Source organism: Nicotiana attenuata, unplaced genomic scaffold (assembly GCF_001879085.1).
Source record: "Nicotiana attenuata strain UT unplaced genomic scaffold, NIATTr2, whole genome shotgun sequence".
NCBI classification, from domain to species: Eukaryota; Viridiplantae; Streptophyta; class Magnoliopsida; order Solanales; family Solanaceae; genus Nicotiana; species Nicotiana attenuata.
The window spans coordinates 312470-336889 of NW_017671085.1; the positions used below are offsets into that span (position 1 = coordinate 312470).

At 36.2% G+C, this 24420-nt stretch overlaps 4 protein-coding genes across 6 annotated transcripts; all 4 read right to left on the reverse strand.

The window, feature by feature from the left end:
* Positions 1–540: 540 nt before the first annotated feature.
* Positions 541–4791, reverse strand: LOC109205829 (metal tolerance protein 4-like). 2 transcript variants are annotated; one of them, XM_019368582.1, is made up of 7 exons: positions 4417–4791; positions 2964–3133; positions 2343–2541; positions 2019–2197; positions 1787–1937; positions 1001–1131; positions 541–920 (listed from the first exon to the last, which is right to left on the reverse strand). In XM_019368582.1, exons 1-7 carry the CDS (start codon positions 4649–4651, stop codon positions 741–743), a joined length of 1245 nt encoding a protein of 414 aa, XP_019224127.1. In that variant the 5' UTR covers positions 4652–4791; the 3' UTR covers positions 541–740. The 2 variants fall into 2 exon arrangements, with proteins under 2 accessions (XP_019224127.1, XP_019224128.1); XM_019368583.1 differs by having other exon boundaries at positions 2019–2092; positions 4417–4765.
* Positions 4792–7350: 2559 nt separating this feature from the next.
* LOC109205830 (60S acidic ribosomal protein P1-like) lies at positions 7351–9604 on the reverse strand. The gene is made up of 4 exons (XM_019368584.1): positions 9496–9604; positions 9043–9124; positions 8182–8397; positions 7351–7605 (listed from the first exon to the last, which is right to left on the reverse strand). Exons 2-4 carry the CDS (start codon positions 9109–9111, stop codon positions 7552–7554), a joined length of 339 nt encoding a protein of 112 aa, XP_019224129.1. The 5' UTR covers positions 9112–9124; positions 9496–9604; the 3' UTR covers positions 7351–7551.
* A 1074-nt stretch (positions 9605–10678) lies between these two features.
* On the reverse strand, positions 10679–14918 carry LOC109205831 (GTP-binding protein BRASSINAZOLE INSENSITIVE PALE GREEN 2, chloroplastic). Its single transcript, XM_019368586.1, has 3 exons — positions 13541–14918; positions 12546–12713; positions 10679–11546 (listed from the first exon to the last, which is right to left on the reverse strand). The coding sequence occupies exons 1-3, from the start codon at positions 14768–14770 to the stop codon at positions 11166–11168; spliced, it is 1779 nt and encodes a 592-aa protein (XP_019224131.1). The 5' UTR covers positions 14771–14918; the 3' UTR covers positions 10679–11165.
* A 1540-nt stretch (positions 14919–16458) lies between these two features.
* LOC109205832 (E3 ubiquitin-protein ligase SINAT2-like) lies at positions 16459–24355 on the reverse strand. Of its 2 annotated transcripts, none has more exons than XM_019368588.1 (4): positions 23755–24355; positions 21004–21306; positions 18971–19354; positions 16459–17242 (listed from the first exon to the last, which is right to left on the reverse strand). In XM_019368588.1, exons 2-4 carry the CDS (start codon positions 21220–21222, stop codon positions 16919–16921), a joined length of 927 nt encoding a protein of 308 aa, XP_019224133.1. In that variant the 5' UTR covers positions 21223–21306; positions 23755–24355; the 3' UTR covers positions 16459–16918. The 2 variants fall into 2 exon arrangements, with proteins under 2 accessions (XP_019224133.1, XP_019224132.1); XM_019368587.1 differs by having other exon boundaries at positions 23722–24355.
* Positions 24356–24420: the final 65 nt, after the last annotated feature.

Consider the following 24420-nt stretch of genomic DNA (forward strand, 5'->3'; position numbering starts at 1 on the left):
TTACATTACGTGGGGATTCTTAACATTAGTAGTTTTCAAGAGTATGAATGAGTATTAAAGAAGATGAACTTTGATTTAATTGAGCCCCAAAAAAGATGTGGTGCAGCGGATGAGACTGCTTCTCCCTTAATCAGAGGTCTCGGGTTCGAGCTCTGGGTGTGAAAAAATCCTTGGTAGGGAGCGCTTCCTCCCGAAAGAGGCCCTACGCGGCGCGAATCCGCATATAGTCGGGCTATCCAGGGAATTTCTTCAGGGAAGAGAACTTTTTTTGATAACCGTGGTACGTAAGTCGGCTTGCGTACACCTTAACTAATTCCTATCATGTACATATTTGTTATTTCGATAATCGTAGATCCAGGTCAGTTTGCATACACCTCAACTAATTGCACAACGTATCTATTATCCCACCACTCCACCAGTAAGATGCTACTATATCATATCAGCAACGACCAAATTTTCAGCTACATCCCATTTCAGCTTATCTTAGTGGGCGTTTGGACATAAGAATTGTAAAATTCCAGAAAAGGGTGGACCTGAAACCTTATAAAAATGACACAAATACTTTTCACACTGAAATTAAAATCAAGTTCACTATATCTCTTTCAAGAATCCACTGTGCTGAATCGTATGAATATACACTTAGACCACCAGTTTGTTTGTCTACAGCAACTGAACCGGAATCGAATGTAATTGCAACTCTCCTCTGTATATCCATATCTCTCTGTACATACCTGCAAATGCTAAGGTTCAGTGTTTGGTAGCCTGCTGAGGACAGAATGCTCTGGTTTGTGTTCACATTCAAAATCGAGATGAACGAATGCTCGTTCAACGTCAGGGAGTTTCTCGAGGTTTATTTGTAGAGTTTCTCCAATAGTATGTGCTTCTTTCAATGGCAAATCTTCTGGAAGTTCAATATCAACCTGTGTTGAGAGAAACGGAAAACTTTTAAATCGACTGAAGGAAATATCATTATGCTATTAGAGATTTTAAAGAGACTAACCTCTACAAAGTACAAGACACCAAATGTGTATGCCCGAACTGTATCAACGCGCTTCACTTGGGGGTGTCTTATAACAAGATATGTTAACTTTTGCAAATACTCGGGAGGCGCTGACTGTCCCACCAATGACGCTACATGAGAAAACCTTGTTCAGGTTAGCATCGGACATTCTTAGGTCCATAACAACATTTTGTGAAATTCTTTAGTAATAGAATTTCACGATGGGAAGAACGAACTTCTTCAGTAAATTCGAGCTCCAATATCTCAATTGGGCTATCAAACAATAGGATTGCAAGCAGAAAAGTTTGCAGCACTTACTATCATTTGGTGATATTTCCTTTTTTATGAAAGTAATAGTTTATGGATTTGATTTAGAAAAACAACTTATACAAGATATGAAGGGGAACCTGGGCGTAACTGGTAAAGTTGTTGCCATGCAATCAGGAGTTCACGGGTTCAAGCCGTGGAAACAGCCTCTTGCAGAAATGCAGGGTAAGGCTGCGGACAATAGACCCTTGTGGTCCGGCCCTTCCCTGGACCCCGCGCATAGCGGGAGTTTAGTGTGCCGGGCTGCCCTTTAAACTTATACAAGATATATACAGAAAGAAAAGAGCTCTTCATAACTGTGATTCACTATGATGAAGTGATGTTCCATCAGGTGAGAAGGGCAGCAGAACCCAGCCCTCGTTACCAATTTTTCTTCTTCTTTCACTCTCGCCATTAACTAACTAATATATGTGTCCCAAATAACCAGAAAACCACCACGTTGAAAGAAACAAGAATTACCTGCGTTCTCTAAAACAGTTCCTGACCAATTGGAGATTGTATAAATTGCAAGGATAAGGGCACCAACGGGATCGATCCACCAGTAGAACTTATCACCAAGGACAGCTGCTACCAATCCGACTACATTAGTTACCACGTCAAAATAGTGATCCTGACAAAGGTATCTTCAAGTTAGACAAGTAGACAATCAGGATAAGGACACAAAGCTAGAATGTGAAGATACTACACACACCTTTGCATAGGCACGGACAATGTTGTTTCCTGAGCTTCTACAGTAGAGCCAAAGAGCAAGTTTTACCACTGTGGCTGTTATCATGATAGCATACAACCAGACAAGCTCATCAGAGGTCATCTTTTCGGGAGATTTATTTTCAACTAGTTGTTCTACAGCCTGAACCAACACCTGAAAGCCTAAAATGGACGTAACTTGAGCACAGTATCAATAGAATTCTCACGGATACTTTTCTTAACATAGCTCCCCCAAAAAATCTAACGACTCAATAGATTCTAACGCAAATAGGATGAAATGGTTAGCATGTCAAAGGAGATCACATACCAAGTGTAGCCATAATAGCAGCAAATATAATAATTCCTACTGGCTGCACTCGCAACTTCCCTATAGGATATTTGTAGATGTTGATATTTTTCATTGATAGGTGAGTCAGCCATAGTATGCCACCAGCCATGAGATCAAGTAAGGAATCCAATGTAGATGCAGCAATAGCCAGGGAACCACTCTTCACCGTGGCATAGATCTGCATGGTGCAAGATAGTTATTACTGCCATTACAGAAAAAATGCACAAAACATCACACTACTACTGGCATTGATATCCAAGGTGCAAAATGTGTCACCATCTTTGCCAAACTAATTTCTTCTGGAGTGCAAGTATTGGCGAACCTAAGTTCAATTGAATCCCCTTCGTCAAAAAATTGCTCTGTACATATTGGATAAAACCTTTTTGTATATATATAAAAGTTTTCGAATCTGCTTGACATAAGGAAAGTTTTACCATTAAATTTAAAACTTCCTGTATATCAAGGGGAATCAAAAACCAATATATACAAAAAATTGTTTTATCCTATTTGTACAGAGCAATTTTTTGACTAAGGGGATTTTAATTGAACCCCCTTCATTGTACTTAGGTCCTCCATTATAAGTAATGTAATTGTTGTTACCTTAAGAGCTAGCAATACAACATTTGCGTAATTGGAGATCTTCATCGCCCTCTCATGTTGAGCTTGTTCTTCAAGATCCTCAGCATCAATGCAGTTAGATGCCACAATGGAATCAACTTCTTCAAATGACTTCAATGTCTCAAATTGTTTTTCATAGTAGTCCTTTTCTCCTATGGTAAAAAAAGACCCCGCAAAATGAAAGAGGGAATGAACAATTCAACAAAGAAAGGAAACTATCTAGCTTCATTGTAGGCAGGGTGCAATTTGATATCCTTTCAAACCCTTCAGAGTCTTAATGAAGTTAATGTGCAAGGAATAACAAAAAGAATCGTATCAAGCAGTTGTTCTTGATATACCTACATATCATCAAGACTTATAATCTCCATTTCCAACCACGCACTCAAGTTTGATACTAAAGGAGGAAAGGGAATGGGACGAAAGGTGTAACCAAACACCAATACAGGTTTTGAGAGTCCTTAAGATCTAATGGAACATGGTCTAAACACCAAATTTAGCCTAGGATCAGCATCTTCCACTAAATTTCATCATCGCATTATCTCTAATTCTCTATCACACAACATAATGTCATATGGACTAGGAAAATGCATGCTCAACCATTACCACAAACATTAAGACATAAAAAGCCTATTCCGCAAAAACTTGCAACCTGAAAACCCAAAATAAATGAAACAAAACAGAAAATGACCCTATCAATTTCACAAGGTATTCTCTACTTCCTTCACAAATAGAACACATGTATACTTTATGCTAGTCCATATACTTGAAATGTGCTAGGAAGTAGTAGCTTAGACATCAATTTCAACACAACATATATTCCCAATCTTCTCATACCTTCTCCAATAAACACAACAGATAGACACAAAGATATACATGTCAGCTGCTTGATATATACACAGAATATCAAAGAAAGGCAAAAGAAAACCAGAAAACCAGTCCCTCTTTGTAACAGAAGTTTGGCACTTTTCTTTCTCAAGACTCAAACTAAGAAACTTTTACTAACATTGTGTTCTTTCACCATTTTGATATTAAAGATGATATAATCTAGTTCAATTTAATTCCAAAAGTTAGCAAAAATGACTCGTTTTTCTTTTCTTTAAAATTGACTCTTGACAAGCAAAAGGGGAAAGGGAGCCTTAGCGTAACCGGTAAAGTTACTGCCATGTGATCTCATAACAAGGAGGTCATGGGTTCAAACCGCGGAAACAGCCTCTTGCAAAAATGCAGTGTAAGATCGCGTACGATAGATCCTTGCGGTCCGTCCCTTCCCGGACCCGCGGAAGCTTAGTGCACCGAGCTGCTCGGCCCACCTCGCACATAGCGGGAGCTTAGTGCACCGAGCTGTCCAGCCCTTTCCCGAACGCCACGCTTAGTGCACCGGGCTGCCCTTTCTTTTATAAGCAAAAGGGGAATTGAGGGAGGAGAAAGAGAGAACCTTTAGTTAAGCAAGAGGATTTGGAAAGGTCAATATTGGAGCAAGATTCAACATCACCATTATCATTAACACAAGACTTGACCTTTTCAGGTAATCTTGCCAAGAAATCACCCCTCAGAGATGTTACTGAGTTCCGGCGACTAATCCGGTGGCTGCTCCGCCGTCCACTTCCACTAAGCTTCCACCCTTCTAACAATGGCGTCTTGTTTTCATTCTTTACTTCTTCTTCCTCCATTTCTTCACCACACCCCACAATTCAAAGCTTAAGTTTCTATTCTGTTACAACCTCATTGACATATATATAGCTGCTCTCTATGTAGAGGTTTTGTTTTTTTGTCTTCATTTTAGTTTGATTTTAATATGTGATGAGAATTTGTCTGGTGACGAAAAATAGTTGGACTTTTCCAGAAAATGTTATTTTTTATATTTGGATAAAAGAATTTATTTTTATATATTAAAAGTAATTCAGCTTTTTGACAAGATTGTTATTGTGACCTTTCCTAGTAGTTTTCGCACTTTCTAAATTTAGCTGGTACAGGTTTGTTTCTTTTCAGTTTTTTCTTTTCTTTATATTAATACATTATTTCTTTTTTGATACTTTTTCTTTTGCATTTTTTTCCCCTTTTGTATTGAGAAACAACAAAATTTCCCAAGTAGTAGTACATTTCTCTTCCAATACTTGAACGGTTTTATTTAAATACTCCTATTTGTTGCAATATCAGCAGAATTCAGTCAAAAATGAAATGCATGGAAGTGCCTACCACTATACTTAGGGTGTGTTTGGTACGAAGAAAAATATTTTTCCATGGAAAAAAAATTCCGGAAAACAAGAATGGTTTTATCACGTATTTTTTCTTGTTTGATTTGTGAGTGAAAAGCTTTTTCTGGAAAATGGCTTCTAATGTTTGGTTAGAGAGTATGAAATTATTTTAGGAAAATAATTTTGTATGCTAACCCACCTTTCCCAAAATCCTCATATTACATGTACACCCACCCCCTCCGGGACTCTTATTTTTTCGATAATTTAATTATTCTTTTCAAACTTTAACTAATGTGCTACTTTACTTTTTCACACAAACGTTGAAATTTGAGCTCGATCACTAAAAAGAAAATTCTTTTTTGTTGAAAAAGAAAGTATCATTTCTACATCATAAAAGGAAATTAATCATTTTGTTGAATGAAAGAAAATATTTTTTCTACATAACGAAAGAAAGTACTTTTCTATTTTTGTTAAAATAAAATAAAATACTTTTTCTACATTAGGAAAAGAAAATACTACTTAGTTTGTTGGAATGAAAGAAAATGTGTTTATATCATGAAAAGAAAGTACTCTTTGTTGTAATGAAAGAAAATACTTTTCTACATCATGAAGCCAGTCAACCATGAAAAATATTTTCCTTCGTACCAAACACACCCTTAGTTTAGTACTATCTCTTTGTTCTTGAAAATGTTGGCTTTTGACCTGTTAGTTGTTCAGTAATCTAATCATTTAAATATTGAAACTAGAAATTTTTTAAGCTTACATATTAATTTAATGTTGATAAACTTAGTTTATGTGTTTTCCTAAGGGAGGGACTAGAGGGCTTCGTTCGAAATACCAAGTTCATGCCACTGAGAGAATATTGTTTGGTTGAGGAAAAACATAATTAACATAAATTCATGATTTATAATGGCTCTTTTTCTCATGAGCAGTTGTTTATATGTAGAGTGTTTTGACATTTTCATGCCTTAGACAAACAATGATAATGCCACTATATTGAAAATGAAAAACCAAATGACTTTAAACTTGGACTGGTTGGTTTACGACATATTGTTTAGTTCATTTTACAATTATAACTCTTTATCACATTGTGCTTATGGTGTTACCTTGACTTGCCACTTCTATCGTACTAATTTCTTTCCACTTTGACACGTTTGGCTCTTCTGTTTTGTCAAAATAACTACCAAGTGCTTTAATAGGAGATCGAAATCCAAAATAACAACCCAACGAAATCCCACTAGTAGGGTCTGGGAGGTTAGTGTTTACGCAGACCCTACCCCTACCCCGAGGGGTAAAGAGGTTGTTTCCGATAGACCCTCAGCTCCATAAGACAAAAAGAAACAATATATCAGTACCATAACGAAATCCTAAACAGGTAAAAAATCCATCAAATGTACGTGTCGAGTTCCACGACTACTAATATGGCTGTAGCGTGTATCTGTTCTTATCTTCAGTTGCTAGAGCAGGAGTAAGCAGAGGACACAAGTAAAACATATGTAACCTGTTCTCAGGATATGTACAGAGATGTTTTGATCAAGAAAATGTATACAGAGATGTTATAATGTCCAATAGCAAAAGTTGACAACTTTTGGTGGTTAGATTTAGATCTATATCAGCTCCTTATATCCTGCCTCAAAAGCTACATCACGAAACATAACCCGATTGGAAGTAGAGACAAGCATTGGCTAGAGCGCACACTAGAGATACCAACCCAAACAAAACATGTAGGGGTCGTTTGGTAGGAAAACAAGTTATCCCATGATTATCCTGGGATTAGTATCCCCTCCCAACCAAACCTGTGATAAACTCATCTCAAATTCAATCACGGGATTAATTATCCCTTATCCCTCGTACCAAACGAGCCCGTACAATAAATAGTGCTGTTAAAATGTTGAGCAGCAGAAGATAGTAACAGAAAACCTCAGCCTCTGGTGTAGATATCACAAGTCTAATCACAGCAAGTGATATCAAGTAACTATCTCCCATAAGTTCCTGATAAACTAGTCATGAATGAACTTATTCCCAACCACATATCCTACTATCCAGCTATACAATACAGGACCACACAAATAGGGGGATTGAAGTTCCTGTACTGTTTGGGAAAAGGGTAGGAATGGTTTCCTCCTCGCCAGTACTTACTATAAGAATACAGTAATACAAATGCACATGGAAACTTCAAAATGTCACAGCAATAAGGGACATAATTGGAGACAACAATAAGTAACAATTACTGACATAACAGATGTTCATAAAGCGTAACCTCAAGATTACATTTAACTGTGACGAACAGATCAAAAATCTCCTTAAAAAGGGTGCTATTACCAAGTCTCATCAATTCTCTAAAAAAGAACCAAATATCATACTGAAAGGAGCTCCTAATCAAACAGACTGAATCCCATGTCATCATCACTTTCTTCCTTGGGCTCTTCCTGTTCCACATTTCAACAAAAGCAAACAAAAAGGTTAGAGAAAGGCCATGAAAATAATCTACTTTTACTTTTAGAAAAGAAACGATAAAACTTATACAAGTTTAACTTCATGGTTGAGAGAATCCCACCAACCATTAATTATTCTTTTGCTTAGATAATTTCTGGTCGTAATTCATGATTAAGAAAATGTTACCATTTTTCTAAAACTATTATTCATTAATCGGACCGAAGCATATTAGAATTCCCAATTAAGGAGATTATACCAATTCCACATGCACCAATACCAAATCACCCTTTTCATAATAAGTTCAATATCCAAACATAACATAAGATAATATCCATCATTAAAAGTATTCCAATATCTTTTCTAAATCAATTATTTCATCGACCTCTCTGCCAAAACTAATATTCTTTTCATTGTTTTATGTTTTCCATATTGTTTCCATCAACCAGTGTAGATAACAACTAAACATATGTTTGAAAGAAGATTGCAAGATCTACTCAATCACATTTTCAACCAAATCAGTTTTTCTTCATTTTTATTGTCGCAGAAGTAACTATAAAACATTCCATTACCTTCTTTTCCTCCGCAGCAGGGGCAGCAGCTGCAGCACCAGCACCGGCACCACCAGAGGGAGCAGCAACAGCAACTGCAGCACCACCGCCACCAGCACCAACATTCATGATGAGATCCCCAAGGTTTCTCTTCTCAGCAAGCTTAGCAAACAGCAGAGGCCAGTAAGGCTCGACTGTCACATTAGCTGCTTTCACTAAAGCAGAAATTTTCTCTGCCTATTACCACATAAACACAACAAAAATACAATCAATACAACAACAAAACACAAATATTAGAAAATGTTACACATCAAACAAAATACCATATTTTTAGACAAAATACACATCAAAACCCTGGGATTAGAAATCCTACTCACGCAAAGCACAATCAAAATACATCGAGATAATAGAACTAGAGAAATATCACACATTGGTGTGTATGTTACAAGGGAAAATGACTTCCAAGAAAATGTTTTCCATGACAGTCATTTTGCGATGTTCGGTAAACAGAAGTATTTTCCATAGAAACATTTCCCATCAAACAGAAGAAAATAACTTCCCTCACTTATGGGAAGAAGTCATTTTCTATACAACCATCTTAACTTTCAACTTCATATTACTTGCTTCAGCTAATACTCAGGCATTATTATTAATCTTTAGCAGTCAAAAATTCATAAACAAGCTATCCAATTAGCTAATATTATTATTAACCTTTGGTACATATTTCCTGAAAAATATTTTCCACTCGCTAACCAAACAACAAAACATTTTCCATGAAAAATGACTTCGTCATACCAAAACACACTTAAACACACAATCATGGTACAATATATACAGCATCAAAAAACCGTAGGATTAAAAAATTTAGCAAGAGAGTCTTACAGTGATTGGAATGTCCTCATCGTTGAGGATCAAACAAGCGTAAGTGCAAGCTATTTCTCCAACCGACATTTTATTAACGTTACTGTGATTTCAAAGAATATGAGTCAGAAAGTGATGAAAATTATATGAAAATGCTCAATCGCGGGAGAAATAAAGGAAAATTCTAAAAATGGTGAAAATATATAGAAATGTTCAATCGCACTCAGAAATGAAGAAAAAAAATTGATTGAAATGCTCAGAAAATGGAGAAAATATATGAATATGCTTAGTAGCTTTGAAAATGGAAAAATGAAATGAACATGCTAATACACGGTGAAAATTACAAGTAAATGTTTAATCGTAATCAGAAATGACGTAATAAATTGATGAAAAAGCTCAGAAAATGGCAAAAGCTATATGAATATGCTTAATTGCATTCAAAATTGGAGAAGATTGATGAAAATATTCTCATACCTTCGAGAAGACGGCGAAGGAGTTTACGGGGGTTCGGGAGCGATTGCAAGCCTTCTCTACTAGGGTTAGGGTTTAGAAAATGGTGGTGGTTATAAGGACTTATGGGTGAGAAAAAGTTATGGACCCAATTTTGAAGCCCAATAAAGATCAAATCCCATACCATGAAGAGAGAATAATACTGGAATTTTTACACAAATAGCCGGCTAGATTCACTATTTACTTTTTCTAGCCGGTATACATAAATGATAGAAAAAATTATATTTTATAGCCGTTCTCAAAATAATAGTTGAAAAATATATATTATTTGTATATATATACATTCTGTATGTTATATACAAAAATTATATAAATTTTATACACTTTGTCGGCTACCCAATGTACATAGTTTCTGGCGCGGGCTAAAAATGAAAAAAGTCCTATATTATATATTGATTATACATGGTTATGCACATATAATACATGAATTACACATATATTATATATTCGCCGGCTATTTTTAGTTTAAGCGATTAGGTGAACGGCTATTTGGGTTAATTCTTCAAAAATCCTCTACCTCAATGGCTAGAAAATGGCGAAAACGATATGCAATAAGGGGTAGTCTTTAACTTTTGACCTTTGAGCCAATTCATCTACCAATAGGCAAAACTTTAAGTTTGGCTAAGCTTGTTAAACTTGAAGTTTTTGTCATTGGACAAATGACTCGCCCAAAAGATCAAAAGTTCAAGATCAACTCCTTTCGAGGTCATTTATGAACTTCACTCCCTTTGATACCATAGGGTCGTTTGTGTGCGGACTAAATTATCCTAGGATTATAATCACAGGAATAATTTATACCATATGGGAGGTGAGATACAATAATCTCAAGTTTGATGGAATAACGTGGGATAAGATGGGATATCCTGGATTAAGTCTAGGATTAAATTCATACCGTATTTGGCTGGCGGTATAAATTTATCATGGAATGAATTTATACCGCCAACCAAACACGGTATGAATTTAATCCCACATCTTATCCCTCGTACCGAATGAAAGAGTCAAGTTTCATATTAAAAGTGTTGCATATTCAACTCTCACAAACTTAAATTGATCAAGTTTCAGAAAGAAAAATTTTACTTCATCCATTGAGCATATAACGATTAACTATGTCCCAATTCCAAATTAATTAAGATCGACTGTATGAAACTTCTATATGTTAATAGGTCTAAATAACAATTGAAATGTTCTTGTTTTGTAGTTACACAATCTTTGAACAAAATGATTGCAATAATGCCTATTTATACAACTCATTATCAGCCAGAAAGAGCCTCCATGCAAACAACTTCTAACCTGGAGAGCTAAACATGACATCTATAGCAGTACAAAATTGATCATATGGTAGAGCAGAAATCATATATATGGTTTGTGTTACATGCATATATCAGTTAGCATTGAACTTCATTTACGTAACGAGACATTTTCGCATCAAAGAACACCCGGTTTGTAGGCTGCAACCATCGTAAGAAAACGGGTTCCCAATGCAATTGTCAACCCTGAATGCCTTTGCTTAATGCATTTCTTTGGTTTTTATGTTCCATTTCTTCTTTGAGAGATAACACGGGCGATTCTTCCCACGTTCGATCTGCCTTCAAGCGATGGGACAAGATTCCACCAGATAGTAAATGCTTCCAGTATTAGCAACTAGTTGAAGCCACGTCGACAGTTGATGGTTCTGCAATTTTTTCTGCAGTAGAGTCGTTCAGCTTCCTCTTTTTCTCATTATGGCGCTGCTTATTTGAAGAACGGTCAGCTTTGGATACAATTTCTGAAACAGTAAAGCCAGCAACTTCAAAATTATATGATCTGTTTGGAAGTAATGCATTACGAACTATGACATCAACGCCATCATATGTCCAGACACCTAATTTAGCCTCTCCCTTAAGTCCAATGGAAAACCAACCAAGACCTGAAGCAGCAATATCAACAGAACTTGAATCCCACGAGTTCCCGCTCACATGAAATTCCCTCTTCAACCATTTCCCTAGCTCCTCAACTCGTCCCTCTCCAATCGGAGGCTGACACAATGAAGGAAAAAAAATACAGCATTTAATGATACCATATCAATCCGCCAAATAGTCAAAGCATGAAATTAGTACATGAGTTTTCTATATCCAAGGGAAGGGCAGGGAAGCCCGATGCACAAAGCACCCCGCGTTCACGCAGGGTACGGAAAAGGGATGCACCACAAGGGGTGTGATGTTGACAGTCAACCCTAATGCAAGCATTAGTGACGGCTTCCATGGCTCGAACACATGACCTATAGGTCACACAGAAACAAGTTTATCGTTTCTATATCTGCTTGGAATTTTGAATTAGCACATGAGGTTTCAAAATAGAGGGTCCTTTTATGACCCTAAAACCATCTTTTATTACCAAAAAGCATATTTTTTATTGGGTTAGTTATACATTTGGCCGCTCGGCCAAAAATATTTACAGCCCCGAGCCAATATACATAGATTATACACTAATTTTGTATAATATATACACATGCCGGCTATCTTTTTGGGTGGGCGACTACTATAGTTAACTTCTCTTTATTTATTCTATTATGTATTTAATCCTATCACTCAAGAGTCCAACACAGTTCTAAGCATAGCATCAGACTCTTGCACTATAATGCCTTCTACTTCAAACTCAAGAGCCTGATTCCCTACAGCACTCCCCCGCAATACTGCTATTGGGTGTCCCAGATTTTCAGCAAAACTTTCAAACTCTTTCACTCCATCACTCAACGTCATGGACAGAGTCCAAGTCAGCTTCAACCTCTAGGTGCTCCCACATACTCTCAAAATCAGAGACAACAAACTACCACCATCAGTATTTTGTTTTTCTTTTCTGCAGTTAAACTAGATTTATAACACTAGTATCGAACTGCATGCAAATAATAAGAAAAAGAAAAAAAACAAAAAAACATGCAATATCATAAGCTTCGGACAAAAGGACTATGTTAAAAATAAAGATTTAAAATTAGAAAGAGAGAAAGGAGAATATTCGAATCCTAAAGCAAATGATACCTGCAGCTGACGCCCAAAATGTTCTTCCAGCATTGTGCTGACGTTCTCTGTCCTCCCCATATGAAGCGGAATCAACGGAGATGCCCAAACTGTAACATACACAGAATCAACAGATAATTCTTCCACGTCCAACCTCATGAGCCCACCTATATGAACTGAATGTCCTACCTGTCCACAGCAAGTAATGAAATCATGAGATTTCAAAGTGGATGGCGCAACTAAACTAGAGAAAGCAGGTTATTCAAGTGAAGTTCTGGGTATAGGCTTAAGCAGACACATCTAATGGAGGTAGGTGCAATGAAATGACAAAATTTACGTCGTATTTTCATTTTTAGATCCTGTATCAGAGATGTCACAAGCAACCATTACATATCCACGAGCATTTTACAGGTTAATTATCTAATCTCAGTTAATATCTTTTCTGAGCATACCTTGCCATTAGATTCTTTTTTTAATGCTCTGAAGCTTCACACAAAGCATTTCGCTTGAACAAAAATCTTTTTACAATACGGTAAAAAGTAACAAACATTTTGTTAGGTAAGTAAGTTTAGAAGAAACGATCATAAGGCAATCATATATAGTTGATTGTAACATATTACAAGCACTGAAATGCATGATGCAGGGAAGAACTTAAGCCAGTATACCTGCTCAAAAAATGAGAGAGAAATGATGAATTTTAGCAAAAGCTGATTCCATTTTAAACTTCACGTTATCTATTAACAATTCGTGCAAAGATTGGATAAGACTAAGACGAGCATAACGAGATGGATTCAGTAAATCTTCATTATTTGCATTCACCTTGTAAGAAACTACCAAAGGAAAACTAAAAGAGCTTAAGTGATTGAAGATAATTTCTCCGAAAGAAGGATCCAAACAAACTCAATAAATTACAGTTATTATTTGCAATCTGACACTCAAAATTGAAGATGAAGTGCAGAAGAAAGCTTTTGAGTAAAATAACACATTTTTAAGGAGCCAGAAGGAAAAGTATGAACCTTGATCCTATATGTCCTTGGCCTCAACTCTTTACTTATATGAACTAGCTTCTGCTCATCCCTCGTCAACCTCGTCGAAATCTGATGAGGATGTAAAAGCCCCGGGGTATCGAACAACTTGGCATTCCCTGGAAGTACCCCTTCCACTCTCAGAATCCCCAATGTAGTCCCTGGCACCGGAGCTTCTGTTAAATGAGTTACCTTCCCACCAAAACATTTTCCTATTGCATTAATCAATGTACTTTTCCCAGCATTCTGTGCCCCTACTGCCCAAATATGCCCTCTTGGCCCAGCCAATCCCACTACGTCATCGACCAAATTCTTCACTCCCCAATCCCTCACTGCACTAACCATATGCACACTCGTTAACTTAACAGCCCCGCCCTCTCTTGCCCTTGTTCTAACCCAATGTTCAAGCCTAGTAGGTGACAATGAGCTAGGTAAAAGATCAATCTTTGTAACTACTAATACCATTCTAGGTACATTCCCCGATTTTCCCTCCTTCCACGCACGCGAATTCTCTTCAATTGTCCTAGAAACTAAGTGAGCTACTTTCCTAGGAAATGATCCATCAAAATCTGATGCATCAACCACCATTAAAACAACAGCCCTTGCCCCCGTACTCAACATTAACCTCCTCCCAACAGTGTGATCAAAATCAAAATCAGGCAACAAATTCTCTACACTAGGGTCCTTAACTTTCCCATAATGCCTTAAACTATGACACCTAGCACAAACTACTGGCTTTTCAATTTTCTCAACTGGGTTTTCAAAATTTCCTTCATTTTCACATTCTACAACCTCATTAAGCAAACCCCTTTTGAGGGAAACTGATATTTCTGGCTCATCAGCAATTGGATTCTTGTTAATGCGTTCTCTATAATTTGAGCTTTTAATTGAAGGTTTAATGAAATACCCTGGTTGTTTTGGGTCAGAATCTTGCATAGTGACACCACAACCACGGCAAATGACATTAGAATTAACTTCCTCAAAATTCCCATCTCTAGAAAGGGGTAAAGATTGGATTTTTGAGGATAAAGATTGGATTTTTGAGGGTGTAGAGAAGTTTCTGAACAAGAAATGAGGGATTAGGGTTTTAGCAGGGTTTTGGGTATAAAGAGTTTTTTCAAGAATTGAGTTGGGTATAGGAGTTGTGTGTGTATATGGTGAGAGAGAAAGTGGTAAAAGGAGTTTCTTCAGCTTTGATGGAGAAAGTGATCGGATTAGCATTGTACTATGTTGTTCTTCTGTTAATCTAAGGTTGTCGTGAGAGTTTCAGAGCTATTTCTCTACCTTTTGAGGTTTAAGGAATTTGTATCTTCTTGCTGTCTGCACTGGCTAGGGTTGAATTTTTTTTTTATTTTCCTTACATTTTGAGACTATTGGTCTCTCAATTTTTGGTTTTGGTGGAATTATATGTTTTAGATGACTTAAAAAAAAGGATAAAAACTAGAAATTTACACCCCAAATCAGATTTTTCAAAAGTTAGAAGTTGATTTAGCTAGCGTTAACTTTGTTGAAACTTGAAAAAAAAAAATGAGTTTTTCAAATAGTTTTTGAAAGTTAAAATTGAGGCCCCGTTTGGCCATGAGTTTTGCCAAAATAAATTTGGGATTTATTTTCAAAACTCATGTCCAAATCCCAAATCTCAAATCCCAAAATCAGCTATAAAATTCCAAAATTTGGGAATTATATACATGTTTTTCCAAAATAAAGTTGGAAAATATGTTTTGAAAACGTATGTCCAAACACATTTTCATCTTCAAACCAAACTTCACCCAAATCAGATTTTTCAAAATAAATTTGGGATATACGGCCAAACACTAGCTAAATTTGGACATGCATTTTACTTGAAAAGAAGTTGAAGTTTTGTGAGTAAAAACTTTCAAAACTACTCTAGAGTTATTTTTGGGATTTGAAGATTTTGTTTTCAAAATGTGCCAAAAAATGGTTAAAATCTATAAACAAACAGATATTTGAAAACAAAATTTGAAAAAACAAAATCCAAAAATTTATGGCTAAACGGGAGCTTAGATTAATATCCATTTGCTTAAATATCAAAGTGCCTAAATAGTGATATTATTATATCCTTAATAGTGATTAGGAAAAACAGAAGAAGAAAGAGATAATGAAGGGAGCTTGAGAGAAAATTATTCCCTATTGTTGATAGTAGAATGGTATTTCTTCATTCTTTTTTTTTTTTTCCTTTTGTTATTAGTTAGAAGTTGCAACAAGCATGGTTGAGAAGGGAAAATGGCTAGAATGATTTATGGGGCAATTCATTTTCATCACTCTTCTTTATTCATACATATCTACCAACAAGAAAATCATGGTCACTATTTAGAGTGTCTAGATTAAGACACTTTTCGTATTCGGATTATCAAGATCGACTAAATGAGAGTGTGGCTGTCATGGTAAAGGAAAAAATCAGCGAGAGATTCGGCAACATTCACTTAGTAAAAAGAAACGTCCACTTTCTTTCATAAGAAAACTTAGTAGGAACAAAATTATTACATTGACCGAAGGATAAGCAACTCCACCCGTGTGAGCTCGTGAGCTTACTCACAATGTTGGTCTCAAGCCCGGATAAAAGAGAAGGATTGCAATAAGCTGACAGCCAGCGTGAGATAAATCCTCATAATATAGATAGATGATATGAATTGAGCTTAAAGAAAGTGAGGATTCATACAGTCGATCCCAACTTGTTTGGAACTGACCCCAACTTGTTTGGAACTTGGGCATAGTTGTTGTTGTACTGATGGATAAGCATATGTACCATATGATTTTGCCCACCAAGACTACTTAAGGTCATTATAGGCTTTCCCATATGACCATTTGTCTTCACACTGTTCACTGAGTTGGTTCAAAATTTAAAGGACTATAAGATTAAAGACAGATAAATAAGTCAAGAGGCAATAGATAAGAGACTAACTACTACATAGATTATCATATGGCTGGTCAAAAAAGCCTAAATGCCTCACAACTTTAGATACAAGGCCAGCAATAACCATAACATGGGTCCATAGTTGAGCTAAACTACACTCGATACAAATCGATCGATCCAAAAACCAGGAACTGTATAGAACCATCTGCAGATTTTCTAGTAACCATTTACAAGAAATGCAAAAAATAAGCCACCAACCAATCAGGAATATCTAACTATACTTTCAGGGGTTCCTGCAGCAAAAGGAGTATATCTAGTTGGATTATTTTGCACCAAACGCCCTTCTAAGAGGCCACTCTTTAAATTCAGTCTCTGTTAGCCCAATGAACTAAATTTCGCCTTTTTGCCAACAAATTTAGCCCACTGAACTAACAGGGGCACAATTTAAATAGTGACCTCGACAATGGTCATTTGCGCAAATGCCCCTATCTAGTTTACAATGGTTCTCTCCAAATGCGGCCAGCTATCTTTAGCTTCAGCTCCTTCCTGTCACCGCCAGAGAAGAAGAGTGCCATGCTCCTTTGAATAATCAGCCCATCTAAACTGTCTCGAACAGTTTTATGACTATCACGGATGCTCCTCGGTACTCCTTGCCATGTTAACTTTCTGCTAAATCCACCTACTTCAAGACTATAACTAAATCTTTTTGCATCATCATCGTCGCCCATAAAACGAAGGAATGCCATGTACACCGGTGCCAATCCAAGGTTGAAAGCCTCAAAGTGCAAGCAAAACTGGTGACCGAAACAGTTGAAAACCTACTCCAGAGAATAGCAAAAGAACTATTACCAACATGACCTTTTCAAGCAGCACGGAAGGAAAAAATCAACAGAAAAGGAACTCCTTCTTCAGCGTCAAATGCTAGTCGGAAGCAAAGAACAAAACAACTTCATGCTTTTTGTCTGCTTTCACTTTCAACCACAAAAGATAAAGCCGAACATAACAACAGGAGCAAATATGAGCCTCCTAGCAGTAACTACAATGCAAACATGACGGTGAATGATGAACCTGAAAGTTTTATTTTATTTTATATGGTAGCATGGTGACTCGAACCCACAACTGTAAGGCGGAGGTGGAGAGGGATTTTCACTAGAGCTACCTTTCTTGTCAATGATGAACCTAAAGTTTAAGACGTAACAAAATATGTTTCCTTCTTTCTTTGGAAAAGGTTAATAATAGCAGATTTTCCTCATGTATCTAATAGGAGGCCAAGATCTTACAACTTTTAAGAAAGTAAAGTAACAGAAACAGCCATCAGTTTCTCTATTTCATAGACAACAGCTCCAGAATTTCACTCTTCAACTGACTTATTGCTAGAGAGCAATATGAATTAGTTGTTTGTAGAACAACTTGAATTCGTTGTTTCTTTCATTAGTCCAGATCTTCCTGGAAGGTTCACAATGATTTCTAAAAAATTCTTTCACTGATAACTTAAAAGGTCTAATGTTATTATTGTTATTACTATTATTTATATATACACACACCTTATTGTTCACTTTCACTTTTATTTTTTTATATATATTTTTTTTAATTTTGTTGAAAGGTAAATCGAGGAGGGGATTACAAGGTGGGGAATTGAATCCTCACCAACAAGGTGAAAGTTGAGCTACTATTCCTCCTTTCGCTTTCTTTTTATTTTGGTGATGATGATTTTATTAGTTGAGTTCAAAGAATGAAGTGAGGATTCATAACGCCGACCCCAACTTTGTTTGACACAGAGGCATAGTTGTTGTTGATGATGATTTAAAAGGGTATGTGAATGTTATTGGGATTTCGCCATCTTCCAAGAAAGGTTCTTTAACTTTAGGTTGTCAACAAAAGGAGCAAAAACAGACTGGAAGTTTTCCCTTATGCAGGAAAGCTGCATAATTATACTGCTATATTTAGAGCTTCCCGCTTAAACACATAATGACACATACAAACTATGGATTATATGTTGATTTGGAGATTGAGACCCTCAAACAACTCCCACTTGCATTTTACCTAAAATGTTCAATGACCTATCATTCCACAAGACTGAGGACATATGGAAAGACTGAAGCCGCCAAATATAAATTGGTTGTCTACTTGAGGGATGACACCGCTCACACATTCAATGGAAAGAGCTACCAAACCAACCCTCTCAACTCTCATGATAGACATTCTTTTTTCAGATAGGTATCATTAAAGGCAATTTTAACCTGCTATTTTCAGATCTGGAAGTAAAATTTCTTCACTATGTTTGATCTCTGTTTAGACCTTCAATCTATATTATATTGTATTTTTTATAAAGTAAATTGTTTGCATGCATGACGATTCGCAACTGTATCTGATAAATGAAAAAACATATAAACATTATAGTATAGAACACCCGCAATATATGCAATGAATGATAAATAATTATACACTTGCTGCGCAACCCCTACACCTTCCCTTAGCTCCCTAAACGAAGGTAGAGAGAGAGAGAGAGAGAGAGAGAGAGAGAGAGAGAGAGAGAGAGAGCTCACTGTCAACATCCATGTAGCATTCTCAACTTCTTGAGGATTAGATTTGACATAACGATGGTTGAAGGTACACCCATCATGCATGTCAACCTTGTGATCATCTTTTAGGTGTGTAACGAGGTACTGAATATCACCAGTAACAGCGCATTCAGATCCTGCATATGGGCAATTGTATGGTCGAAATCTGCAGCTCTGCTCATGTAGAAGCCTAGTCTGGTAGGTGAATATATCTTGACAGCCAAAAATTTGGTATCGGCATGGCAGTTCCAGCGATTCAGCAATTTTCTCCAGCGCTAGACATCTTATGTTTCCAAGCTCATGGCGGCAAATTGGGCATACATGTACTTTTTTCTTGCATTTGTGGCATAACGTGTGACCGTTTGGACACTTACAAGAAAAAGGTCGACAAGCTTAGTAAAATCCCAAGAAATCCTTCTAATCTCTTGAAGAATAAGATCACAAGCTTAACAAAAAAGAAGGAAAACGAAAAAAGAAACATAAAATCAGTCGGCCAACTTCCTTTTTTTTTTTGGAAGGCATTAGTTATCCCTTTGTTTTTAAAGGCATTGTCGTTCAACTACTTTTTCTTTCCATTGAGCCACAAAAAACACTCTGTACGCCAAAAGTTGAGTGTCTAACCTTCCAATTTGGTTCATCCAAACTATCAGTGACTACCTTACAAAGGGAAGTATTTATTACATAAAAGCTACACAGGAAAACTACGTACTCTTCTATCCCAAAAAGCACCAAAAAGTTCAAATTCTTCTAATAATGTTGAATTATATGCTTTACCGACTTTATTGTGGTAATTCTTTTAAATAGGCCATATAACTAAGAGGTGCATCAGGTATGTAGAGTTTATAGTCCATAAATACATTTATCTTGTTGGAAACTAGGTGCCCTCTTATTGTTAACTAGCAACAACAATCATCAAATTTTCATTGTTATATTCTCTATTACAGCTTGTAGAGTTTACTGTCCATAACATGAGATGTTTATCCTTTAGGGAACCAGGAGCTCTTTTATTGTTAACAAGCAATGAGAATCATAAACTTTACTATCATTTCTTCTCGTACACCTTATTTGAAGGAACGAATAAACACTCAAACTCCAAGGAAGAAAGATGAGAAGCCTTTTTAAGCCATGCCCATGACTTGAAAGCTACTAAACTTGACCTCTTTCCTCAAATGAAAACTTTTTCCCCCTCCAGCAATTCAAACAAATATAAACGACCACCACTTTACATCGTTGGAAACTTATTAACATCTTGCTAACTTACTAATTTCTTTTATATCAAACCATTAATTCAGAACACCATTTTGTCAAACTCTTCATATAATCTATTCTAACATACCACACAGGTCCTAAGGACCTGTATATGGAGGGAATATATTTAAATCGGCCAACGCTTGCTATGAAGGAAAGATCATTATTCACGCCTTGTGTTTATCATACTCTAAGAGTCAGACATTTCTTAAAAAATATGGTTCATTTCATAACGTATATGGTACACTTAAGTCCCCCCCCCCCCCAAACCCACCCCCGCCTAGGACTAGATATCTGGAGCATGAATAACATAACATGGGGCCCAACATTGGGTAAACCAAAATTTGGGATGGGCAAAACTTATTTCTAGTAAGTTGAGGTACTCTAGGAAATTGCGGACCTTTTTACGAAGAAAACGGAGAGCGCTATTTCATCTCTGCTGAACAGACAAATAGACATTTTCTCCCTATAATAGCTCGAATTGATTATATAATGCTGCAACTTCATCAAGATGTGACACTTTAAGTTAAAGACTCATTAGTAAAATAAATTGACTACTTATGAAGAAATTGCACCATTCTTTTTCAAACCCTTCAAGTCATCTTCAAGAATTTCTATTACAAAATTCATCACATATATACATCTGCATCCCTGTCAAGTTCAACTGCAAGTACCAAAAATCTCCTCCACCTCGTACCACTATGTCAAGAGATCTCAAACCATACTCATTACAAATCTGTTATTCCAATGTAAGTTACATTAGAACCTACCTGGTGAATGGGCGGGTACATTGGATTCATACAAACAGGGCATTCAAGTAGCTCATGAACAGCGCTATTAGATCCCGCTCCATGCTTCCCACCAGTAATAGCTGAAGATTTTCTAAAAGGGGAGCTTTTGAATTCAGAACTTTCTGGTGCAATACCATAATCAGCATATCCACTTCGGGAATCGCCAATATCCTGGTAATTGCTGCCTCCGGGAGCCATGCTATCTATATTAACTGCCAAGCGTTGATAACAATATAAATCCTCCTCAAATCTGATTTTCTAGCTCTCTTGACGGTCCTGGTCCTGTCACAAAAGAAAGTGTGAACATACATTGGAAAAAAAGGTAAAGAAATCAATCTATCAAACAAAATAGGAAAAAGATCTAGATAAAATGAAAACCTTTACTAGTTAGAGGAGCCTAGTTAAGGCTATTTAATGCAGGTAATCTACACCAAACATTTACATGGAAATTTATCAGCCAAGTCTTCGATGGCGGACCAGTGTGCAATTTTTAAAAATATGCATTTCGCAGGCAAAATTAACAAGAGAAGGGGAAAAGGGAAAGGAAAGATTATGTACAGCATAAGAGAAATTTAGTGAAACTAGTTAGTATGCCTATCATAAATAATGAGATAACTAGTCTACGAAGTTTTTGATAGTCAACATTCAAGATTAGCTAGTTGCGTACCGTGTGTAGAACAGAGAATCTATTTAATACATTGTCCTTCAATAACTAGGTCTTATGACAAAAAAGAAAATGCTAAGATAAAACTTATATCATTTGTAATTGTTTTGAACAAGCACTTATTTAACTGATAAAAAAATGAACAAACACATCTAATGCCCGAAAGCAATTGCAATTGGTAATTTGGCAATTGCATGATTGAAATTCAGATATAAATAACAGGAGTAGTACTAACAAGGTCCTTGTAGTTCAAATAATGCGAAGCTATGTTACTCTCAGGGCAAATCATTCAAAAAGTGCAGTTCAAAACTAAAGGCTGGGAACGAGCGTTTGTATTGGAAACCAAGCTGCTACATAACTAGTTCAAGTTTTGAAATTCCTTTATAGGCATCATTTAGACAGAGTCCATTGAGGTCAAATTTGAAAGATGGATGTAAATAGGTACTGAAAAAAGGCTACCACTCTACTGCGGAACAAAGTGACATTTTATCCAGAATGATTCCTCATCTGCAGCTGAGTTTCACAGTATGTTGAACAACCTATCCAAGAAAAACTCTACATTTTTGGATAAGTCCAAGAAAACTACTCTCAAAAATTTGTCCATATTGCTTATCCAAAGAGTCAAAGAAAAAATCCTCAACTAAGATTTTCAAGTATATTATGCCGTATGAAATGAAAAAGATCACAACTTAAAAAGATTTTTTATAAGTTTCTAAAAATCTAAACTTATTTCAAAGTTTTTATAAGTAATAATACCTTATAAGGATTTGGCATTGTAAATGTATCTAACTTGTACCTAAAGTTTCTTACTAAGAGCTATTATATTAACTGTTCCTCAAAGTTTCTTTGGGAAAGAATCATGTGTACTTCATTACTTAGAAGTACCTTCATCGTTACTCTTTAGAAATTTCCCTCCACTTCTCTCTTCTTTAGGAAAGTGAGAGTGATATGCTCAAAAGTTGTTTCAATGCTAAGTACAAGGCTTTAGTGATTTTTCTTTACACTAAAGAGACAAATGAGAACTTCTTGTTCGTAGTGGTTGAGGGAGTCCTCTCCACGCCACTAGGTCAAGAGTTCAAGGCTGGTACGAGAAGAAGATAAACAGACAAGGGAGAACTAAGCAGGTTATCCTAAAAGTCTCAGCAAAGTATCACCTCAAAACAAAGAAAGATAGACAGCATAGCAAATAAGGGATCTACTTATTTCCAACATCAAACTGAAAAAGGAAAAATCTTCTGAAAGAATTTGCTTCCACAAGAAGCGAATGAATTGTCTACAACAACAAGAATTATTATGCCTCACTCCCCTTACTCAGAAGTCATTACTTTTGATTGGACAGAAATGCGAACAACAACAACAACAAAAAACCCAGTATAATCCCACAAGTGGGGTATGTGGAGCGTAGTGTGTAAGCACACCTTACCCCTACTTGAAGCTATAGAGGTTGTTTCCAATAGACCTCGATGGACAGAAATGAGAATAAAAAGAAAAAAACCTAGACTTCAAACCAATTCTATGACACAAAGGTCCAAACTTTATGAGCTCATAACAACTCCCAGAAACAAGAAAGCACAAAAAGAAAGGGAAAAAAAAGATGAAGAAATTCAGCATCCAACAAGGTTTGCTGATCAACAAAAAATTAGAAACCAAGACCACAACAAACATTCAAAGATCCAAACTTTATTAGTAGTTTAGAAGGAAAAAAAAACTCAGTCCTTCTCCCCAACATTCTGTTTCCTCAAAAGCAATTCAAAAATAAAATCTGACAATTTCCTCAAAAGCACAAAAAGACCTAAAATGCTACCACATATGCTTCTTCACATTTATCTTCCCCATTTTAACCTTGAATTCCTTAAACTCAAACAAAAGAAAAACACAAAAACTTCAACTTTCCAGCACCCCACAAACATAAGATTTCAAACCACAAAGATTATCAGCACCCCACAAACATAAGCTTCAATCCAAGAAAAAACTACCACAACAAAAAAACAAAACAAAAAACAAAATCCAAGAGGAAAGAGAGCAAAACTAACCAAGAAAAGCTAAACCAAGATGAGATTTTGTACCAAAAAGCCTGCTTAATTCATCCCATTCTTCAACAAAACAACCAATGATTGGGTCTTCCTGTTAAGATTCATCAAAAAAAGAAAGAACAAGACAAACAAAGAGGAGAAATTTAAGGGTCTGAATAAAGGGTGTATGAGTGAGTGGTTGAAATGAAGCAAAAATCCTTAAAAGCTTTCTCCTTGATTTACGTGTCCTAAGTCTCCTCTAAAGCAAACTTCTTTCCTTTTTTTCTTTTTTTGTCTAACAGTAAATCTGAGTAATCAAAACAAAATCTTGTAACAAGAGTCAAACATTTGAAAAAAAATGTCACAATCAAATTCACATAATAATGGAACTATAATTGAGACCACGTTACATATTACTGCCTCCTAAAATTAGTCGAGGTGCATGTAAATTAACTGGAATACCAAAAATTATAAAAAGAATAGTTGATACCACCTTATAATATACAATTTTTTTTGTGGCACACACATGTGTGTGTATAAATAGACAAAAAATGAAGAGGGGTTAGGTGTTTTTTGAAAGGGTCTGGTAAATTTAGTACAACACAGCAATTTTTGTGGAAAATTGTCTAAACAGATAACCATTAATGGTGGACTTTGAAGTTTGAAGTTGTGGGGTTGGCTTTTTCTGCAAGGGGGGGGGGGGGGGGGGGGTTCGTTATT